This window comes from Amphibalanus amphitrite, unplaced genomic scaffold (genome assembly GCF_019059575.1).
Source record: "Amphibalanus amphitrite isolate SeventyFive unplaced genomic scaffold, NRLGWU_Aamphi_draft 000125F_arrow, whole genome shotgun sequence".
In the NCBI taxonomy this organism is placed as follows: Eukaryota; Metazoa; Arthropoda; class Thecostraca; order Balanomorpha; family Balanidae; genus Amphibalanus; species Amphibalanus amphitrite.
The window spans coordinates 820,433-842,906 of NW_024881620.1; the positions used below are offsets into that span (position 1 = coordinate 820,433).

The following is a 22,474-nucleotide window of genomic DNA, read 5'->3' on the forward strand; positions in this document are numbered from 1 at the left end:
GTCTAGGTATGCATTGTATCCGTCGTTACCCATTGCAGAAGCCAGTTACGTATTTGGCATGTCTATATGTACCGTTGCTGTTATTTATATTGTGTATCTCCTTTTAGGGTGTCATCTGATTAGGCACGTTACACCGCATATTTTTGCTATCTGGATCTTGGTTCGTTGTCTTTGGCTGGCTGCTCGATTTTCCTATTCGAATCTGATGATGACCCGTGGTCGAAATATTATTCTCTTTGTCTATTTCGCTTAAAACTTAACTAATATATGATGATCATCAGGCTACATTAAAAAATATTTCTTATATACATAACCATACATGACTTCATATACGATCAACCTTCACTACCTTGAGGTCTGTTTTGCTGTTGGGCAGCTGTAAAGTCATGTGACGTCATCAAAGGTCACCAAAGTTTTTTTTGCCAATAACTCCGTACAGGAACAAGATACAGCCGTGCGGATGGTCTCATTGTGTTCAGCTCGTCAAGGCGCATCGAATGATATACATGACTTCGAGGTCACGTGACCTGAGGTCAACCTTTGACCTTGACCTTTCGAGGTCAACATATATATCATTCGATGCGGATTGACGAGAGGATCACGACGATGCCCTTAATTTGTTCCTATCTTGACTAGTTCGAAAGTTATTCGAGAAAAACTCTCTCCATATCTAGCGCCGCCATTTTGACTTTTTTTACCCCTGTGACGTCATCTTTGAACTGACCTGAAAATGACCTTTGTAAACATTGTAGACCTTGTCCATGCGTATCCCATGCCGTTTACCGCATGTCGCTATCTTGCTTCGTTCTCGAGATCTCAGGGGGGGGGGGGGCGGTCATCCGCCCCCCCCCCCGTCGGTACGAAGTTGGCGCAGACCCCCGTCGGTGCGCGGGTTAAAGTGAATGAAATACTTTTACATTATTTTTGACGCTCTTTCTAACGCCAGTTACGTCATGTCGTTAGTGGTCCAGGGGCCTGTCAAACGCCCCTAATATGCCGCCTTTATGTGCCACGATCGAGCCACGCACAGCTCTGGTGAAGCTTACAAGTCTGCTGCGTCAAGGAAGTTATGGCTAACGCATTTCGTTTCGGATTCTGCACCCTATTCATAACCCTGGCCAGCTTATTTTCTAGTCTGCTCAGCTCATGAGCGCACTTTGCAGAGCATGTGCAAAATCATATTTTTACATTTTGATATTCCTAGATACGTTTCCCAGTCTTCCCAACAAAAGCAACCGGCAGACAAAAACGGCGTCTCTCGTTCTACAATATATTTCAACTTTTGACGATGATTCGTTGTAAAGGAAATGGTGTTTGTTGATGGGTTCACTCTCTCTCGGCCATTTCTGCGCGGTCGCAGCCGCGGTTTGAAAGTTTGGCCGGTACGTCGGTGTAGCTCTCTTTCAGTGAGACTTTGTTGCAGTTATTGATGTCGTCTGCTCTGATCCGGACGTGGTGATGTGGAGGACGCTGCGGTAGCGGTCGCCTCCCTGGGAGGTGGACGCACCGCTCGCCCGTGAACGTGATGGCAGTTTAGATCTTGACACAGTGGGCACCCTCGGGGCCAGACTCGTCACACTTGGAGCCATCCGGACAGTACTTGCCCTCACAGCTGCGGGAAGCTGTAACGAAAGGAAGGGCGATGGTCAGCCAAAGCGCAATGAGGTGTGGTGGGTTGTACGAAAACATTGAAATGGCATGATAGTGCTGTTAAGTGACGGTTTATTGGTTGCAATAGACTGAATTGTAACTAAGGAGCAGAGAGAAGACCCGAGATCTGAGGAAATAAATCCCTGGAGGAAAAAAGGAAAAACTCGATTTAACTCAGCACTGAATAGCATAGGTTTTAAGGCTTATCAGTTGACAAGTGTTATCAGACGTCCTTGCAATATCTCTCCAGCCATGTAATGTGCTATCCCTCCGTAAATACTTCGCCATCCCTCGGTACTCACGAGTTCCACGCCGGCAGAGGGCGCCACTCGGGGTGTCGATACAGCTCAGGCCACGGCGGCACTCGCGCACCTCACAGGTGTTGGGCAGGCACGTGGGCGAGCCGTTACGAATGTAACAGTTGGTACCGCGCCGGCAGAAGAAGCCCTCGCAGGAAGGCACGTCTGAGGAGCGCAGTGAATTGGTCAGCACGATATCAACATGGAATAACATTTATTATTCATCTCTTCGGTGCAATGGGATACGGATAATTTGGTCCGTAACTTTCACCTGAGGCTGAAAGGCTAAAAGATATAAAAATATCATAACGACTGAATAAACTGCATTGTTTGTTGATTCATAGCTCGGTGAAGTTTTCATGGAGATTCATGTCTAGGATCTATTATATCAGCCTCTGAACCTGTTGTCTGACTCTGACTATAGATTCACGTACCGGGCACGCAGTCGGGACCGTCGGGAAGGTCGTTGCAGATCTCTCCGGCCGAGCACTTGATGTCAGCGCACGTCTTGCGGTCTGTGGATCAAACGCGCTCCGATCAGCAACAAGGCAGACGGGTACGTTCTGACATATCAACCTGTCCCTCACATATCAGCATCACATTACATACCCCTTATGGCGCAGATGCATTGCATTGCATCATGGTGCATGATGACATACAGAACCTAAACGATGTAATGTGTAGCTTGCAAATAAAGTTGCATTTGTAACGAGCACAGTAAGCGGGGAGATGAAGATCAGACAACCCAAGGAATCCCAGAAATGATTACGACAGGATTTCAGTTTCTCTGACATTGTAAGACATATTTGGGTATGAAAGGATCCGAGGGACATCTGGAACTGCGGGTTTCGCCGTGAAACACTTACCGGGCACGCAGACGGGGCCGGTGGGTCTGTCCTCGCACTTCTCATTGGCCCTGCACGGGCGGCGCTTGTTGGCGCACGTCTCGGGAACTGCGGCGAGAGAGCAACAGTCAGCGGAAGGCGTGGAGAACAGCGTCCGGAGTAGGATCTCACAGGCCATCAGAGGCTGTCGTTCGCAGCACGGTGCGTACGATCCGACAGAACGCGGTCGGCGGCTGATGCCGGAAAGTGTGACTACATATCATGCAATGCATATCGTACAAAATCATACAGTGTTAGGGTAACAAATTTACAAATCCGAGGCCATCGCCAGTCAGCTATTTCACACGCGGTGCTGCAGTGACCGGAGTCCAGCGAGTCTGGATGCTCTGGAGCGGTGACCTCCGTCCCGACCTAGACCTTAGAGGGGGTGAGGAGGGTCCAACTTACTGCGCACGCAGGTGGGGCCCGAGCTGCGGTCCTCGCACTTGTATCCGGTACGGCACGGGGTCCTCTTGGTGGCACAGGTCTCCGGGACTGCAGAGGGGGGAGGGGCGGAGGGGCGCGACGCGTTAGAGGGGCAGGCCGCCATGCAGAGACGCCCAGCTAACCTCACTGGTCGAGCTGGTGCATGGCGTGCATGGGGTGCAGACCGACCTGGTATAGGCGGCGGTGTGCACTGTCCGCTTGTCCAGGAGCGTAGTTGGACTAGTTAGTTGTTACATGCAAATAGACGGTACGATAATTGCTTCTTCAGCAGGCAATTCTGATATATCTAAAACAAACAATAAGTCATAATGAAGCCTAAAGAAGTAAGGGTCGCTCTTCAAACTTTTTTGTACGAGTACCTATTCAGCAACGAGTTTTATTTTCCTTCTACGTGTATCCCTTATAAGTACGGTCAAAGAGCTATTGTTCCTGCCGACAAGAGGTTATCATCGTACCGGCTATTGATGTAATAATTACATTGTGTAAATATCACACGGGTAAATTATCATAAACAATTCATATAGAACAATGATGCACATCGAAAGTGAGCTGTCTTGAGTATGTCTTACATAACAAGCTACAATGCAGCATTTTCAGTATTGGACAAAGTTCGATTTGCTTTACAGCGACTAGCAAGTTTCTTATATAAAAAGTGGAGGGAATTATGTTAGGAAAATGGAGTGGGAGGTGATAACGAAAGGCGGGTAGAGAAGGCAAGACAGAACTGGGCAAGGGAAAGGGAAGCCGAGCTGAGAGGGACAGAGGAATGGAAGGGTAAATCGGTGATCGTGCCCGTGCGGCTGCAGTTTTATGGCGGCACGCACGGCGGGCCTCGCGGTGCGGCGGTTAGGACACTGCGCGTGACCATCAGTTACCAGTGAGAGGTAACCAGAGAGTTAGGAGGGAGAGGCAGAGAGGCTGCCAGCCATGGACCGCAGCAAAGTGGCAAAACACGCCGGCTGCAACGGATGGCGGCCGACCTGCTGGCTACATTGTACTGCTGCTTACATTGCAGGTGGCCGTCACGGGGCGAGGAAGAGTGAAATGGGAAGGAAAATAGACGGAAACGGATGCAAAAGCTGGAATCGATGAAATATTGTCACAGGAAACAATGAAGAGTGTTGGAGGATTCCTGCATCGGGCGTCGTATAATTACGAGTCCCTTGCTGTTTGGTCAGGATTCCACTGTAATTCAGGAAAATGCACGATTGTTGTAGCTTTTCTCATGCTTCGTATACCATAAGCAAGTGTGCTCGAGAGCTTTTTTGACATCGTTCCTTACAAGAAAATTATGTACACTGTGCATCCGTACTATTTACATATGTACACCTGTTCTTGACAACAACACACCAGCTAGCTAGAAAAGTTTACCTGTCGGAGTCGTTGGACGATTAGTTCGCGGCGATATTTATGAGAAGTGTTACAGGGGTGTTTCGGGAGCGTTTTTACCCGGGACGCAGACAGGGCCAGAGGAGCGATCCTCGCAGATGGTTCCCGTGCGGCAGGGCACCCTCTTGTTGGCACACGTCTCCTTTTGCTTGGTGCCGACTGGAATCATATTCACAGGGTTTGTGGCTATCACCGTCGACAGCTTGAGATGGAAATCCACCGTCAGGGAGCCGAAGATGATATTCACACTTTCAAACCCGACTCACCAACCACTGTACACTGGAACAACTATTTACACACCGGTATACTATAAACAGGTGTAACTAATTAAGCCTGAGTTTTGGTATAATCTTCTAAATAAACTTTGATTTTATATACAGCTTCTGATGTACTTAAACCGGAATGAGAAGAAAGAAGAAAAAGAACGAGAACAGAATACAAGACAAGTAAGGAAAGTAAGGTGGTGTAAAAGCGTAAAGGTAGATTGCATGCAAGTAAAAGAACAGAAGAGTAGTTAAGAATAAATGATCAAATAAGATAGAGAACAGAAGAAAGAAGAGCGCAATGTGCAAATAATGTACAGAAAATATTGAACGATTGATAATGAAATACCTATATAAGTATGTACATTGGCTCGTATATACTACGTTTGCGAGCCATACGTATACTTTTAACAGTTGGTTATGTACATTTTACGCGGCAGGTGCATGTATTTACATATTTGTGTCAGTGTATCTGGTCTGTAAATGTAAAAAAAATGTATGCATGTATGTAGGGGAAGTCGGGGGAACCCCGGGCGCGGGGGAAGCCCGGCCACCCCGTTTGCGGCTAAACTATTCATAATAAAATGCTTAAGTGTTTATCCTTTCAGCGTGGCAGCTGAGGTAACGCCAGCGTAAAAGTTAACGCTAAAAAAATTTGTAAATTGTTAAAGTTATAGAGCAAAAATGATATTTTAAGGTTTTTTAGCTAAAAACTGAGATATGTTGCACTGTTAATGTTACAACATACAACCCTAATATTTATACGAATGTTATGAAAGGATCGTTTAAGTGTTTGTAGTGAGGGGTGACGAAGCAGGCTGGCTTAAGTATGACATTTTTTTCCAAACATCGCTGTTCTAAAATAAAATTAGCATATTGGGGTAACCCCGGGCGAGTGGGCGAGCTTACCCCCAACCGAGAGCAATGCCACTAAACCACTGTTTTCCATGAGATGATATATAATGAGTAGGTTTGGTTTACACCTAGCCCAAAGATAAATTTCGAAAATATACATGTCATCATAGACAAAGCCTCTTCGGCCTGTCGCTCTATTCCAGTGCCTATACCTATCAAGTTTGGATTAAGGGCGAGTGCTTGCCTGTTTTTTACTGTAAAATATGGGAGATATCCGCTCCATTTTAACGGTTTTTAGTTACCCTCCATCAGTTTATATCAATAAGTGACTAAGTTTATGTTTGTATGCCACAAGAACAGTCATGTCACTTGAGGTCAACTAGGGTCAAACTACGTTTTTGCAGATAACGCCACAGACAATGAAGCTAGAGCTTCAAAAATGGTGTCGTTTTGTTCTTCTTCATCAGCCGAGTCGAATGCTATGGAATATGATGCATTTCGGTAAATGAAAAAATAAATTTTAAGGAATTTTGAAATACACATTTTTTTGTCAATTTTGCATCACGATTTTAATCGACCTGTGCTCTATATGTGATAGACGCTAGCTAAAATACCAGTAGTGACATAAACTCTAAGATGTCCAGAGCTAAACAGTACCTTAATATTTCACAATCCGTCAATATTTGGAAGACACATAATAGTTTCATCAACTCGTTGTAAAGCGCTGGAGAGGTGACCGGCGTTACCCCTATGCCGGGCTTACCCCAGAAAAATTAATACTTTTTTAAAACTCGAATTTCGCAACTTCATACTGTTTCCACAAAAACAAGTTTTTGGGACAACACGGCCAATTAACTGATCTAGCTAACAGGATATTAACATTTTATACATCACGCAAGGTATGTCATAAAAATGAAAAAGCGCTTACTATGCCGGGCTTCCCCCGGCTTCCCCTACGCATGCATAATGCATGTATGTTTGCATGAATGTATGCACGTCTATGTGTATGCAAGTCTGTGCGTATATATGTTGAAATGGAGTCGTGGATGGCCCATGGGGAGACGCTGGCTCTGAGGTCTTACTTGGCACGCAGACGGGACCCGTGCTGCGGTCCTCGCAGCGCTCGTTGGACCTGCACGGCACCTTCTTGTTGGCGCAAGTCTCCTTCTCGCGTTGCACTGCAACCACCCGATGAACATTGAGACACGTGCGCACGTGCATAAACCGACCTCTGGGTGGGGCATGTACAGGCACCGCGCAAAGCGGCAAAGGTAATTGTGCAATTACATACAATTTACATACATACAAAACAGCCCCAGTGGCTTAGAACTGTACAGAGGCTCAAGGCAAATATCCAATATATTGGCAGCATGATACATATGGTGGCCTTATATAAATACAAGATATGAAACAGTGGATGAGTTATGCACAAACAACACACGTAGGTACCAGCCCTAAATAAATATGGATTCCTATGTTTGGATAAAGGACTGGCTGGTCCCAGGAAATATCATCGGGCATCACTGCCGAGCCGAATGTGATTCGACTGTTATCGACAGCTCTCGAGTTCGTCCGCCCACGGAATCCATGTCTCCCAGAGTTGGATATGGGTTGCAAAATCTGCACCAGTCGGTCGGCCGTGATTGAGCCGGCCGCTGATTTTTTATGCAGGCGGCGGCGACATCGCCCAAAGACGTGCATCTCGACAAGATCGCACTGTTACGGAAGGCCGCGCCGTCGCGACCTCCCAGCCAGCGAGAGGCAGAGCTGGTTTTTTAGATCCCGCGGCGAGGTATTTTACGACGTCGCCAAATGGCCCAAGGCCGCTGGCGCGCCTCCAGGAGCTCGTGGGAGGGGGAGGGGGAGCTCTGCCACCGCACCGAGCTGGCTGATCCTCCACCAAGGTCGACCCCCGGCGGCGGCAGAAGACACCAGCCGCCGATAGACCCCCATGTGGCAGCGGGGCCGGCCGAGGCCGACGGCAGGCTCAGCCCCACAGCTTCCAGCGGGATCTCCGCGAAATCCGGGGAGGGGGTAAGCCGGCGGAGCGGTCCCGGGCGCTCCGGAGATGGTCACCTGCTCTGGATCCGGTTACGGAGACGGTGATCGTCGACTGTGCAAAGTGTTAATCTAAACGGTACTTTTGCTCTGAGGCTCCGCTTATGCGTAATGCGTACTGACAGGGATAGAGTGAAAGGAGGGTAAAACTGGTTGGCCATCCGTATAGACAAGGCTGAGTCTGTACAACACGACTGTGTGGATGAGATCAATCCGGATTTGAGTGGCAGACTGTCCACACCTGCCGTGTGTTATAGATCTGTACACAGGGGTCGTGCGCCGGTGTCGGTCGATACTCACGGGGTTCGCAGATGGGGCCGCTGGCGGTGTCACGACAAATCTCCAGGCCAACCCTGCACGGGATCCTCTTGTTGGCGCACGTCTCCTCTGCGAACAGACAGACGGATTGAGGGAGCCGCGTGGAGACGCCGCCCGCTCACGGCGAGGCCGAGAGGGGAAGCCATCCGACACGCCGTCGACAGCCGCCTTCCTGGATTGTTTTTATGCGACATGCATGTTGCCGTAAAAAGTTGACCGTGCCAGCCGGCGTATTGACGAGAGGCCTTTGTGCCCGCTGGCCACCAGCTATGCACGTCAACCCTCGCGGCATTTGCTGGATGGGATGCTTTTAGTTCTTGAATTGCTTGGAATTAGAACGGCAGACGACGCCGATCAGACTTTTTTAAGATAAGCGCATCATTGCATGAGTTAAGCTTGGAATGGTGAGAACTTATAATCAAAATGCTAAATTACTTTGCCTGAAACATTGCGAGATAAAACCAATATTTAGACCAGGGTGGGTGGCCTGTCGCGAGGCTTCGCTCCGCTGCTGGCGACTGCAACGCAGAGTAACAGCCCATCCAGCCCAACCTCCCCGCTCCGAGCTGGTCACTTACTGGGGTAGCAGACGGGGCCCTGGGGCTCATCCTTGCAGTACTCGTTGACCTTGCATTTCTTGGTCGAGCAGTTCTCCACTGGAACGAAAGGAACTAATCAGGTTCCGTCGCCCCTCCGGTTCTATTGCATTCGTCTCGGTCCCTTTAGCACTTCCGTCAGGAAATGCCAGGATAACCCCAGATAACCCAATCTAGCCCCTGTTCACAGTCTTGGTGAGCGGGAGGTGGGATAGCAAATGGATTGCGGCATCCGTCAGATGCTCTTTCATGCGGTTCCGACGTGCACGACCGTCTAACTTCCAATGAATGAAAGCTATCTGGTCACAGTAGGTCAGTGTCGTCACGTCAGCATGTAACACAGTTCGTGCGTTTTGAGCCCACAGACACGCTGTTTTTGTAGTTGAGATCGTGGGAAACATGCAAATGAACCATCTAGGGCATCAAACACGTGCGGTTCGAGATACTCGTGACTGTTTTCATTGAACGCGTGGTGCCATGAAAGAAAACACGACTCTCTAGAATTAAATAATCAATTGCTTAATTTCACTGAGAACTCGCAGCTGTCATCAGAATCTCTAGCTGTCTTCCTTAAGTCGAATAAACGTTTCTCAGCGCGATGACTTGACACCATAAATTCTGGCGTTGATTCTTCATAAATATGCAAAAGAATTTGCACAGAAGCATTTGAAACGGAAACATGAAGCATAGACGCATGATGTGCGTAAATGTTTAAAAACTTCGAGTGAACTATTTATGCGAAACTCAAACGGGAAGTGATTTTTAAATTTATCTTAAATGAGACCGATACAGTCAGAGTCACGGCAGGTACCAAGCCCACCGGATGTGGTAACTTGGTAAAAGACGTTTACTTACGGGGGACGCAGACCTGCTGGATCTCGCAGCGGCTGTTCGACGGGCATTGCTTGGTGCACACTGAAACATGGACATGGGAGTCAAAAGGGGGTCTAACTGGTCGTAGGGTGTTCTTGTCGGATAATTAGATGACTTCTGAGGAAGCTCCAAATCTTCAAAGAACTCTAAAAAAAGTATCTGGCCTGTAAGTTTTTTTTTTAGGTTTATCCTTTTTAGCGTAATGTGACAAAATTATTGCTTTAGATCGTATTTCTTCTGACATAATTTAGCCAATTAAAAAGAGGGAGCTCCAAATTGATGTGACATTCCATTCGTCATATCATACTTCTTTGCAAACGCAAAAATTTGGCTCATCGTTAGTTCTCGTGTATATATTTTAAATTTGGTTACATAGTAAAAATTTATGGCTATGAGCTGACAAATTTTAGCAGTTTTCAAAGCCATCACTTCTTTTTATCACTTTGCTTTTTTATCTAAAATCAATCTGTGCACTTCGTTCAATACATATAAAAGGCAACTCAAAAAGACCGGGCATTCATTCGGTTTAAAATGAAGGTGTAAGTTATTGCTACTATTGACATTTCTCTATTACACTTTACAATCATATTAGAAATTCATATTATTGAATGTTTTCGTAACTTAGATGGTTCAGACGCCTTAACGAGCAGGACTTATGAGACTGACGGTTAAAAGAGTGGTGGTCGTTAGCTTAGTTGTTGGTGGGCGAAGGAAAACGGAAGTGTTCATATCGAAAGTATCATTGAGTCACTGACAATGATATAGTCTGAGTGTGTGTTCCAATGGCGGAATTGCGGTTTTCTGTTCTGATATTGGGGTTACAGCTATACTTATTTCTCTGAAAAGAAACTACTGTCCATCCAAAAAGGTGTTTACGACGAGTGTTTGATTAACTCCGAGAGTTATTTTGATTGTCTTTGCATTTCGTTGAGAAGTTCTGGTGATTTTGTATACCACACGTAAACCTTGGACGAATGCTTACTGCTGAATGAATATGTTTCAGAACTCGGGTAATGCATTCTTCAGAGATCGCTGATTACTTTTAAGACAAAGAGATCGCTGATGTTTTTCTGCACCCTTGTAGTTCCGGCGTTATCATATACAACTCAGAGGGCTCCACGGAGAATGCATATCACTCTGTAAGTCCCGTCGAGTGTTGGTTCCACTCGTAGAGTGTGCGTGTGTCACTCACCCGGCTCTGTGGGCGGCGGCGGCAGGTAGGAGCAGGGCGGCTTGTAGTCGTACCTCTGCTGGCCGCTCACACAGACGGCCGCCGCCGCTAGCAGGACCAACAGACGCATCGTGCACTGGAACAGAGTGCGGAGAACACTGTCAGCGACAGGGCGCAGCCGACCCGAGCGAACGCAGGTGCACACAGAAATGTCTCAGAGAGTGGCGGGCCGCCGCTGGCCTGGCCGCCGCTAGCACTGACCGGAGAGGTTCCGACGTCCGACCGAGAGAGCAAAGAGGTTCCGCCACTGAGCAGTGGCCGCCGCTTATATAGGGGGCGGCGGCGGCCGTGATACGCCGAGAGGCGGAGGCGGGGGCGGGGGCGGGGGCGGGGGCGGCGAGGATCACTGCAGGACCGGTCCGCCGCAGCAGCTGCTGACTGGCCGTGTCAGCTGACTGACCGACCTCGGGTCAGAGATGAGGTCACCTGATAGACTGTCCTAGGTCAGAACTGAGGTCACCTGACTGACCTCAGTGTTGAGGTCACCGGACCGGCCGACCTCGGGTCAGAGATGAGGTCACCTGATAGACTGTCCTACGTCTGAACTGAGGTCATCTGACTGGGTCACAGCTGAGGTCACCTGACTGACCTCATTGCTGAAGTCAGCTGACCGGTCAAACTCGGGTCAGAGTTGGGGTCGTCTGACCAGCTGACCTGTGTCAGAGCTAAGGTCACCTCAACGAACTACCCGGGTCAGAAATAAGCTTACATGACCGACTGACTTTGGGTCAGACATGAGCTCACCTGACTGACTGACTTAGGTCAGAACTGGGGTTGCGTGACCTGGCTCAGATGTGAGGTCACCTGACCGCCCGATCCGGGTCAGTGCTGGCGGTACCAAGCTGTCCTCTTGATCTGGAATCATCGATGCGAGATTTGTGCCTGGAAAAAAAAATCCGAGAGAAAGATCATCGGACGGGGTTCAGTGCAAGTCGTCTCCTTTTGATCCAGCTTGTCTGTCAATTTCCATTAACATTTCGTTTTGAATCATATTTTTATCATCCTCTAGGCCAAAAAGCTTCGTGTGGTGCCTGGCTTGTTTATGCTTCTTGGAAACATGTTAGCCAAGGCCTGCTCAAGTGTGAAAATGTCCTTTTAGCGCCTACCTGCCAAGCTATCCGTTACGGGATGTAGGAGGAAGTGGGCTCCTCTATTTCCAACAAAAGTCGCGGCCGTGACCTCCGACTAGATGTGGCGTCGTGGTCAAACACTAGAGGGAGATCAGTAAAAGTGATTTACACTATCCGTACAATCCAGTGAAGTGCGGATTTCCGTCTCCTGTCACATGGAACATGATCTGGATACATGATCTGTTCACGCCAGACCTATCGGTTTTCTATGTGCGGCGGAGGGAAGACGGGTAGAACTCCTGACATTTTGCCGTTGCTTGAGCTGGAGCTTCGTAAAAAATGAGGTCTGGGCCTGGGGTCTTAATTTTATTGAGATTCAGTTACTTTATTGTAATCTGGAGGGCCAACTATAAGGACCTACGGTTTTCAAATCGATACTTTCGGCTTCGTCTCGTCACGAGCAGCAAAGGGCCACCCTAACGCTTCTTACGATGCCGACGCTTGGTTTTTAAACTTGGAAAGATTCTTCCTATACCAATGTGATCCCTATTAAATTGCCTTTTACTTCAACTGCGTTTCATTTCCAAAGGGGTTCACATATGGGAGATATCGGCAAAACTTTAAACCTATGCATTTTGGCCACTTTGTCCCATACCCTGGGGCAAAGCGGCCACCGGCGACTTCTAAAGTCCCGTCTCCCGATATGAGAAACAGAATAGTTGCCTCACGTTTGTACGACTAGGGTATTTGATGGTGACAAGGTTTAAGTGAGGACGGATGTTTAATTTGTCATCTTTTCGCCTGTAGGTGAACAAAGAAAGGACATTCATGGATGGAAAAACATTTAATTGCATTATTTGGGTAGCTTATGTAACCGAAAAGTGGCCGAGATTAATGCATGACAGCACATTTCAATAGCAATAACGTCTGCTGTCCAGATGAAAACAACTTATGGCCAATTCTTATAGCTGGCCACTTTGCCCCGTCTATTTTTCCCCGAGCATACCGTGCGAGACAAAAAAAAAAAAACAGCTCAGCCATTAGTGGGCAAAAAGCATTAAAACTGGTAGAAGACATGTACTATAACCACATTTGATATTAGACGAAATCGCTTAAATAAAATTCGAAACGGTAGTGGAATAAAACAAAATTTCAAACCGTAAAAACAGCTAGTAACCTGGAAAGAAATGTTTATCCGTGTATCACAGAACAATAGCGATGGGCTGGAAACCCCGGTGTGGCTCATTCGAACGACCGTCAAAAGAAGTATAATTAGCAACCTGGGGTGACGCCAGCTGTAGAGGGCTAAAACGATGGGTGGCTGCTTTGCCCCACTCTCCCCTACTCATCTTTTTCTCCGAGAAATTCTTTAGCTCGGGGGACAAACGCTGTGATCCGACCGAACCTTTTCCTCTAGCTATGTGCTTGTTGCGATTCAAATAAACCCACTTCTGATCCGACCCATGAAGAATCACGCGTAAAACACTTCGCTAACAATAGGTACATAGCAGATGAATATAGCTTGTTTGCTTCAATGCCTTTGAGATACGATTTCAAACAAAAAATAGCGTTTTCTACGGGCGTAAGAGCTATAAACTCACGATTAAGAAGTTTATAGTACCTACATGCATATGGGATTATCATCGGCAATCGTAGGCTATGCATAGCCGCAAAGGTCATTGCTTAATGTATGAAACGCTTCTAGAGGATTTTGGAGACGGGGAAAGCTCATTTTCAGTAGTTTAGTTGGTTAAGCTAAGTTTTATGGCATTAAAAACCTAACAGCCTCCGAGGATAGCCCTTCAGATGTGCTGTGCTGTTGTCACCTTGGGAACCATGGATTTCAGAAGGGCAGCCGCGGTATGTACATATGTAGGCTCAATGATAGAAAGAACTGTTCCTCGAGAGCGACTCACCCTGTATAGCGTCTTTTTAAAACTTTTTGTCACAGGTTTTGGCGAAGACATATTTAGTTAGTCCTCAGTCAATCATGGGCATGTGAAACATTTCTTATTTTCTTATTTATTTCTTGTGCCCATTCTCACGTTTATGCCCTTACCCCGCTGAATGAGCACAACATTGTTTTCGTTCCATTGACAAGGGTCCTTCGCTAACAATCCAACCTGTTACAGCCAAGATGCACAATAGCCGTTTTCACGACGGCTATCTGCAGTACACATTTGGTTCACAGTTGGTGCAACTTTGGTGCCCGTGCATTTTTTGTTCAAATTAGGTTCATTGTGTTTCTTGGTAGTTATCAACTTGGGTTGCACAGTTGCTTATAGGTACGCCTGATTTGCAAATAATCACATCTTATCTTTTATAAAAAAAAACATTGAAATAATTTTATGATTTATGATATGATTGTTGTAAAAAAAAGATTTGCTGCAAAATTGGTCAAGTTAGGTGCATTCGCCCGATAACCCGTCGTAAAAACGGATATTATGTATACATATCAACATTGTCTATCAGAATAATAAGATTATTGTATTTTGCATATCGTACAGGCATATTTGCAAATTCAATATGACAAATGTCGAGTCCTCGTCTCTGTTCCATTCGTCCGTGAGGCCCCGGATGGTTTACAAATGCCGTTTGCGGCCTTCTCATGTCTGCGCTGCAGCGGTCCGTCGACAGTTGCGGTGACGCTAGTCCCACCAGCGTGACTCTGGCGGCACCACTCCAAAGCCGAAGCTATGGGCGACGGTGACGGGTGTAAAAGTCGGCGCTCATGCTGTGAGACGCCGGTCTGATCGCGGTGACGTCTGTGGCTGCCGGACGCCGGCCTTGGAAGGGAGGAGGCGCAGCCGGCAGACGCCGCGGGACCTCCAGGGAGGCATGGGGAACCGGTCGTATAGAGGGACCCAAGGAAGGGCTCTTTGAAGGCACCGGGGGAGGATGGACATTTTTATTGATGCCAGGGGACAGTTGATCGGTTCATGAATGGGAAGGCCTTTGGTGTTTGAGAGGCGCGAGGCAGCAGACCAAGAAATAGTTAAATGTCAGGCCGGCGAACCGAGACGCGGAGGTGGAAGGATTAGACGGATCCGACCAATATCACCAAATTCTCACTTATTATCACGAACTTAACCATTAGGAAGCAGTAATGAGCCTCTCTGCAGGCATGTCTCAATTTCATGTTGTTCTTCAAGTCCAATACTTTTTTCTGATGCAGGTAATGTTGCGCAGGAACTTAGGTGAGCGGTTAGCTTCTCAGTTCTCATACATGTAGCTACCACCTGACCATCAGGCGTCGACGGAGGATAGAGAAGGCTGCTGAGTGATGGGGGCCGCCTCAGTCCATCCGGACCTACATCGATCTAGACAGCAAGAGACTTTGTGTATTCAATCTGAGCTGTTATCGTAACCGTTTTGGAATACGCTTTGGATGTATCTCATCCTAATCGCAGTGTTCAGCAAACAGACGGATCGCTTTGTAGGAGGAAGCAGCGGCATCAGCTTCACGATGCAAGGAACGGCATGAATCGGTTGAGTTTGATAAACGTATTGTAATATGAAAGCCTTGGAAGGCTGTCTCGTGTTACTGAACCAGATACAAAGAAAGTAAACACAATATAACATATTACCCTAAACAAATGATTATTTCTTACAGCGATTAGCGTACTCACTACTCATGTTCTGTTTTATGAATGTGGAATTTGTTATACCAGACGAAAGGACATAAATCAAGCAAAGTGATACGATTGTATTATTGAAATCAACTGCATAGTTGAGGTTATTTATTATATGTTAACACTACAATATATCCCAAACGACCGGTGCAAGGGAGACTCCATTTCGATCCAGTCTCTGTGTGGTAACCACGACAGCGCACGACCGACATGGTATCTGCCAACTCTCACCCATATGTCAGCCATCCTCCAAACCAGAGCGGTCGTCTTGGCAGTAAGTATTGCATGGAACAAGGCTTCGGTGACCGTGCTTGTCGCAATATGAGCCGTATTATTACGGATTGAGTGTCATGAGCTAGGTGGTACTAGTTTAGCGTAACAGCGTTAGAGTCGCAGGCGACACTTTTTCGAGCAGCACATGCCGCAGGATTATGTCGCACAAGTGATTAACTAATTGCAGGTTGAATGAATAACCATCCATTAGTCACATCTGGGCGCACGATATTATTATGAGCACATGACTAACATTACCACAGAAACTACCCACGCCTTTAGCAACGGTCTCCGATAGACCATTTTCCACAGATTGCGATAGTATCCTATTACAAGCGGTAAAAACCCACGGAACTGGACTCATGTCCGCATAGGGCCCATTCCTCGAGCCTCAGGAAATCCCCGATAGTCTGGTGGAACTCTGAGCTGTGCAGGGCAGTAAGTGCAGATGCAGGTGTTGCTGTCGAGGAGATACGGATCCGGTGCTGTGAGAGCACTGCAAATTTACCGAGGTCAAACTGCACTCTGATCCAAATGCAGCAGAAACCAAAGGAAAATTTACATATGTTAGGTTCAGACATCAGGTGGCCGTGGCCCAGCCGCCCTGACGGTCATCCTACAACACAAAAATCTCTTCTACTTTCATTATCCCTCGCGGACCCGGGGGTGGGGGGGGGGGCGTTTTTCGCCCCCCCCCCCCCCCCATGGCGAATATTTGCGATAGCTCCCGAACGCTTAGGGATGGGAAAGCGAAACTTTCAGCCTTTTCTCCCATCAATTTGACATCTTCTGAAGTAACAAATTTGAACCTAGCCCCATTGATGACGTCACAGGGTCGATTTTCTAGACCCCTGCACGGCAAACTTCGGCGTCACAGACGCAAACTTCAAATAGCTGCTAAAAATAGAGTTTTAGAGATAAAAACAAATTACAAGCACGGTTGTGTAGCGTTTGACCTAGAGAAAAATAAAAAAATAGTTTTGTTGACCTCAGATCAGAGGTCAGGTCAACGACCCCGAGCTGTGGTTTTAGTTTTTCACAAATAACTTCGACAAAAATGATCCTAGAGCTACGGCAGTGTTACCATCGTATTCGCCTTGTCAAGCCGCGTCGAATGATATATATTTTGTTTGGAAAAGGTCAAGCTTTATGCTGATCTCAAGTGACCTCGAATGACCTTTGGTTGACTTTGACACCTGAAAGGTCGTTTATGATGGATTCGTACCCGCTGATCACGAATCTGGCATCTCTTTTCCTCTAAGCCTTCATTTAGAGCCTCCGGATGACAAAATTGTCTTATTTATTATTACTAACTTGAATCAGTGAAATAGCCTCTAGCAAGGACACTCTTCTGTGACCTTGACCTTTGAGCAGCCTTGTATCGTAAGATGAACCACAAATAGGATCCTGAAAAGCCTCAAAACATTTCAAAACATCTTGGAAGCTAGCACGCAAGATGTACGAAAAAGTGCAAAGTTTGAGGTCAATTTTGAGCATGACCTTGACCTTGACCTTTGATGTTGAGCACATTTTCGGAATCCTCAGATTCTCCTCCTTCGTGTCACACCCAATTTTGCCGGTTTTATGCATCCTGCCGTCTTCTAGAGCGCTTACTTTGAGATCACTACACATGTGCCGGTTTTTGTCTTTGACCTTGACCTCTGACCTTGAAAATTGACCTGAGGTCAAAATTTTTATGTGCTTTAGAATCGTCTCGTTAAGGACCTTTCGCTTGGTGTCACTCTTGTTTGCGTGGCTCCCTTATTTACGCAGTTAGACAGGGGGGAACGAAAAACGCCACCCCCCGGGCTGCGGTGGTTGGGATTACCCCCCCCCCCCCCCGGGCCCGGCCGGGTTAAGTTCTTAAATTTTTATACCAATTTTTCCCTGTGCAGCTACCTACATATCTGCTTATGTTAAAACTGTTTTACGTATGAGGTGTATATGTTGCAGACCGTATGAAAGCCCAGTCCGTTTGCAAACGGCCTGGCCCAGTCAGGCCGTTTGAAAACGGCCTGAAAAAGCCGGCCGTTTGCAAACCGCCTGAAATATCAGGCCGTATTAAAACGGCCTAGGCAATTTGAAACGGCCGAGACAGTTTGAAAACGGCCTAGTCAGTTTTCAAACGGTCTGGCGAAGTACAACAGCCTCTGAAGATTGAACTTAATGGATCCAGGTTGGTCGATGATCAGGTTGCATCCATGTGAACATGCTTGCGCATTCCATGCCGAATGACTCGTCTACATACGTCGAACATTTTCTTACTGTGTTGATGCTCGGCCCGGCCGTTTTTCGACATTACTAATTATACAAGTTCACGGTCCGCCTGTGTACGGCCATGCAGTTGATGGAGCCTGGTGAAGCCACTACTGGTGAGATCTGGTGAAACGTATCACTACAAGACTCACCGATTATTTTGCGGCATAAAACACCGGAGCGCGCAATGGACATCAGAGTTCACATCAGTGGCGCGGGAACCGGGGGGGGGGGGGGGGAGGGGGGGGGGGGCTAGCGGGGCTGAGCCCCTCCAAATTTTCGGCTGGGGGGGGGCTCGTAATGTATTTGAGCCCCCCCCCCCCAGCTGGAGGAATCGAAATCGGAAATCTACCAACATAATTTCATAGATTCATACATAGGCGCGGGAACCGGAGAGGGGGCAGTGGGGCAAGCTTGCTCCTACCGCTCTGGGGCCGTGGGGGCCGTGCCACCGGTGAGAAACTAGATTTGGGGTACCCTAGGCTGATCTCTATTATGGTTCAGCCCCCCCCCCCCCAGTCTGGAAGAAGCTCCCGCGCCACTGGTTCACATTAGAGTCCTCACCGCGCCCGGTCGACCGCCGGCGGCTGGCCGGTGGCGTAAGCCGGCAATACTTGACCATTGCGGTGGAAGGCGAAACTTTGAAGTCCGGGGAAGCCCGGGTCGACCGGGCGCTATACGGGCCGGGTCTCAGTTCTGCTAATCTCTTCCTGACCAAGCCTGCATTTGTCATCGGGAAAATCAGGGAGATTTTTCCGGAACTAGCGAGAATCATCGGGGATCACGAACGGTATCGCGATAACGAGACATGCTGAAGATAGGCGCTCAACAATAATTTTCCGACGGAGAATATCCGAGTGACAATATTTTCCGGATGCCGAGTGCACCTCAGGATTTTATGGTGCCATGTGATGTCATGAAACGGTCGTGCTTCAACAAACTCAACATTGTCCAGCTGTAACTTTATGCAGACCAGATTGTTTTCAAAATGCCTAGACCGTTTGCAAACGGCCTGGTGTCTGGAAAGTTGTCATACGGCCTAGACGGTTTGCAAACGGCCTGAAATTTCAGGCGGTTTGCATACAGCCTGGAATTTCAGCCCGTATTCAAACGGCCTGACTTTTCAGTCCGTTTGCATACTGACTGGGCTGTCCAGGCCGTTTGCAAACGGCCTGAATCGGGCCAGGCCGTTTGCAAACGGACTGAGTTTTCATACGGCCTGTAACATATACATATACATGTCCTGGTGATTCGACATTATGCTAACAACAACAAAAAAGAGCGCAAAATGACAGCAGCCAGCGCGCCATGAAGCCCTAAAAAAAAAAAAAAACAACGGAAGGAATCTGCATACCCGTGTTATTGATGCATGAAGCAAGTTTTGCAGCAAGGTATGAGCCATGAAGCAAGCTTTCCTAAAAATAAACACGAAGGCCTTCACAACAAGTATGCCCTACAGGGTGTCCCAGAATTGACCGAACATTTATTTCCTGGCTAAAAGTACGATTGCGCTCGATTCTAATTAGATACAAGAATTATACTTTTATAAGACATACCTTAGCTATCGAGCTTCGAGACTGTGTGCTTTTGGTGACCGGTCACGACTCGAGTCAGTTATTACCCACAGTCAGCAAAGAGTAGTCCCTTTTCGTTTTCAGCCTCAGCAACCAAAAGGCAATCATGGTGAATAAAGTGCGATTCTGAAGTTCGTAAACGGACTTTCGGCATGGTCTTGCTGGAGAGCTCCAATAGCTCATTTGCAAGCAGGCAGGGGTGAGCAAACCGCAGTTATACCTATCAGCGAGCGAAGCCAGAGAGAGCAAGAGATAGTCTGATCGACAAGCCTGGGCGCGACCAAAAAGGAGCATGCACCAGTCGTCAAGCGGGTGGCTGCCATGTCATGGACAACAAACGTCACCCATCTACCCAAAAACAAGCTTAACGACAGATCAGGGTTAGCTACGAAACATCAGTCTACTTTTGACCACTATCTTCGACAAAAATTTTGGAATTTGGGGCCCCTCATCTGAAAAATATGCCAAAACTAACGGAAAGACAGCGCAAATCGCTACAAGGCAGCCATAAATCATAACATATGCAACAAAAAAGTGAATGGAAACACACTTCGTGGTCCTACGAAGGTATTCTGTCCTTTGAAGCGACAAAAAAGTCGTGTGTGGACGTCAGATGGTGACAACGCCCCAACAGCGGAGACGGCCAGGCACTCGTCGAAAACCAAAGTGTGGGACATTTTGAGCCACGGTGCACTCATTCAGCTTGATACGATGCCCAAAAGACGACCGTTAAAGGGACCCTCCCACCTTAAAAAAGTTAATGAATTGGCATAAAAGTGATGTACCGTGAATCAGAAAGAGCGAAAATGAACATCTATCAAATTTCACCGAAAAATATTCACCCGTTTTTGAAATATAAGACTTTTATTTTATAACGCGCGGTCAATGGGCTTGATGACGTCATCAGAGTTCGTTAGTGTTAAGAGATAGGGACTACGCTGGTCCCACCCTGCAAGTAAAGGGAAGAAATTTCTTGAACACTATAAAGCTGCGGGGGTTGCGACCAGGATTAATGGTGGTTTCTGAGCCTGGCCGCAAACTTGGCTATCTCAACTCAAAACTAATGTTAAGGTGGGAGGGTCCCTTTAAAGGGACCCTCCCACCTTCTAAAAAGTTAATGAATTGGCATGAAAGTGATGTCGCTCGGTTCAGAAAGAGCGAAAACGAATATCTACCAAATTTCACCGAAAAATATTCACCGGTTTTCAAGATATTAGACTTTTACTTTTGTTTACTTTTTTGGGATATCCGCTGTTTCTAGAGACTTCATTTTGGAAGTGCGGCGTTTGCGGCATATGTTGCGCGCAAATAGCATATACCACCGCGTGCAACCAAACGTTTTAGTATAAGATTTAAAAATCGTTAGATCTTCGCTGACGTCACAAATTCTAAGGGGGCATCCCAATGCACTAGCCCCTTAGAATCCGAAAACTGCAAGTTTGAAATTCCACATCTTCGAATTAAAGCATTTTTCGATGTTGTGAGTGCCCAATCCGGTTTTTGCAGGCCATTGCCACCAATTTGGCTATCTCAACTCAAAACTAATGTTAAGGTGGGATGGTCACTTTAACACAGATTGCTACTGCGGTAATATTCAAGCATGACAAAAACTGGTTGTCGTGAACTGAATGGCCATAAACGGGTTTGTTTTAGAAACCAAATATGTTGGAAGCCAAAGGTCACGCCATGTTCAGGCATGGAGGCTCTCCACTTCAGCTGTCAAAAAACAGCGCAACATTGGTGTAGGCAGAATTTTTGGTTTTTGGGAGAGAATGCTTTATGGCCTGGGAACAGTTTGGATGCAAAGCTAATCGAAAATATTTATTGCATCCACCGGCAAGAGGTCAATGAAAACCATTTTACAACCAGTTTCGGGAGACCCGTAAAACGACTGAAGCCAGCATCGTCTGGCATTTAGCTAAAATTGTCGGCTAATGTTGTAGCTAGCGTGTCTATTGCATGTGCCATTTCGAAGCTACTGTTGAGATTCGCCTCCCACCGCCGTGCTCCAACACCAACAGGTCACCGGTGCTGATGTATTGGTCTCACACGCTCTGCACCGCGCCGCTCCGTCGTCGGTCAGGGCCCACGCCTGACTGCCCGCCCGGCCGCCCGCTCCGCTGACCCGGGCTGGGTCGCTCGCCGGCCCGCCGCCAGGCGGCAGCACCGGACGGGGGCGGCGGCGGCGCGGCGGCCGGTCACCACGCGGATACATATTTATACGAAATCCCGACACTCCTCCCCCCTTATCAGGAGAGCGGCGCGGATTATGAAATAGAACGATAACAAACAAAATAACATTTACCAGCTAACACAAATGCACTTGCTTCTCGGGCAGTGCGCGATCGGCACCACCACGTCGCGCAACGTCACCAACGATGTCCTGATCACCGTCTCGCGCGCGGTCCTCGATTCGCTCCTCGTCCTCGTCCTCGATCCTCTGGGCATCTTCAGGCTTCAGCCAGCTGCAGCCACGCCGGCCAGCCCGCCTTCGCCGCGACTCGTGCGTACCCCGCCGGCGACAGGTGCACGCCATCGTCGTCGTAATGGAGCAGCGCGGCACGGGACAGCACATACGCCGACACCTTACGCCCCTGGCGCCGCCGCTCCAACACGCATCGTCCTACGGACACGTGCTTGATGCGCATGTCGCTCTCGAGCGGCTCCCCCAGCCACCGGGTGACTGGTCGGTCGAGGTGTTTGAAAGCCGCCGTCGCTTCCCACTGGGCCTCCCCCTCGCCGACCAGCGCGGCGCGGGGAGGGCTTCCCTCGGCCCCCCTCCGGGCCCACAGTAGGGGAGCATCGC

General features: G+C 47.9%; 1 protein-coding gene across 1 annotated transcript; it reads right to left on the bottom strand.

Annotated features, from left to right (window-relative positions):
• Positions 1–1,256: 1,256 nt before the first annotated feature.
• On the bottom strand, positions 1,257–11,100 carry LOC122381689 (neurogenic locus notch homolog protein 3-like). The gene is made up of 12 exons (XM_043366169.1): positions 11,065–11,100; positions 10,825–10,939; positions 9,615–9,674; positions 8,742–8,819; positions 8,146–8,232; positions 6,870–6,965; positions 4,730–4,828; positions 3,242–3,328; positions 2,816–2,902; positions 2,384–2,464; positions 1,953–2,114; positions 1,257–1,622 (listed from the first exon to the last, which is right to left on the bottom strand). The coding sequence occupies exons 2-12, from the start codon at positions 10,931–10,933 to the stop codon at positions 1,534–1,536; spliced, it is 1,035 nt and encodes a 344-aa protein (XP_043222104.1). The 5' UTR covers positions 10,934–10,939; positions 11,065–11,100; the 3' UTR covers positions 1,257–1,533.
• Positions 11,101–22,474: the final 11,374 nt, after the last annotated feature.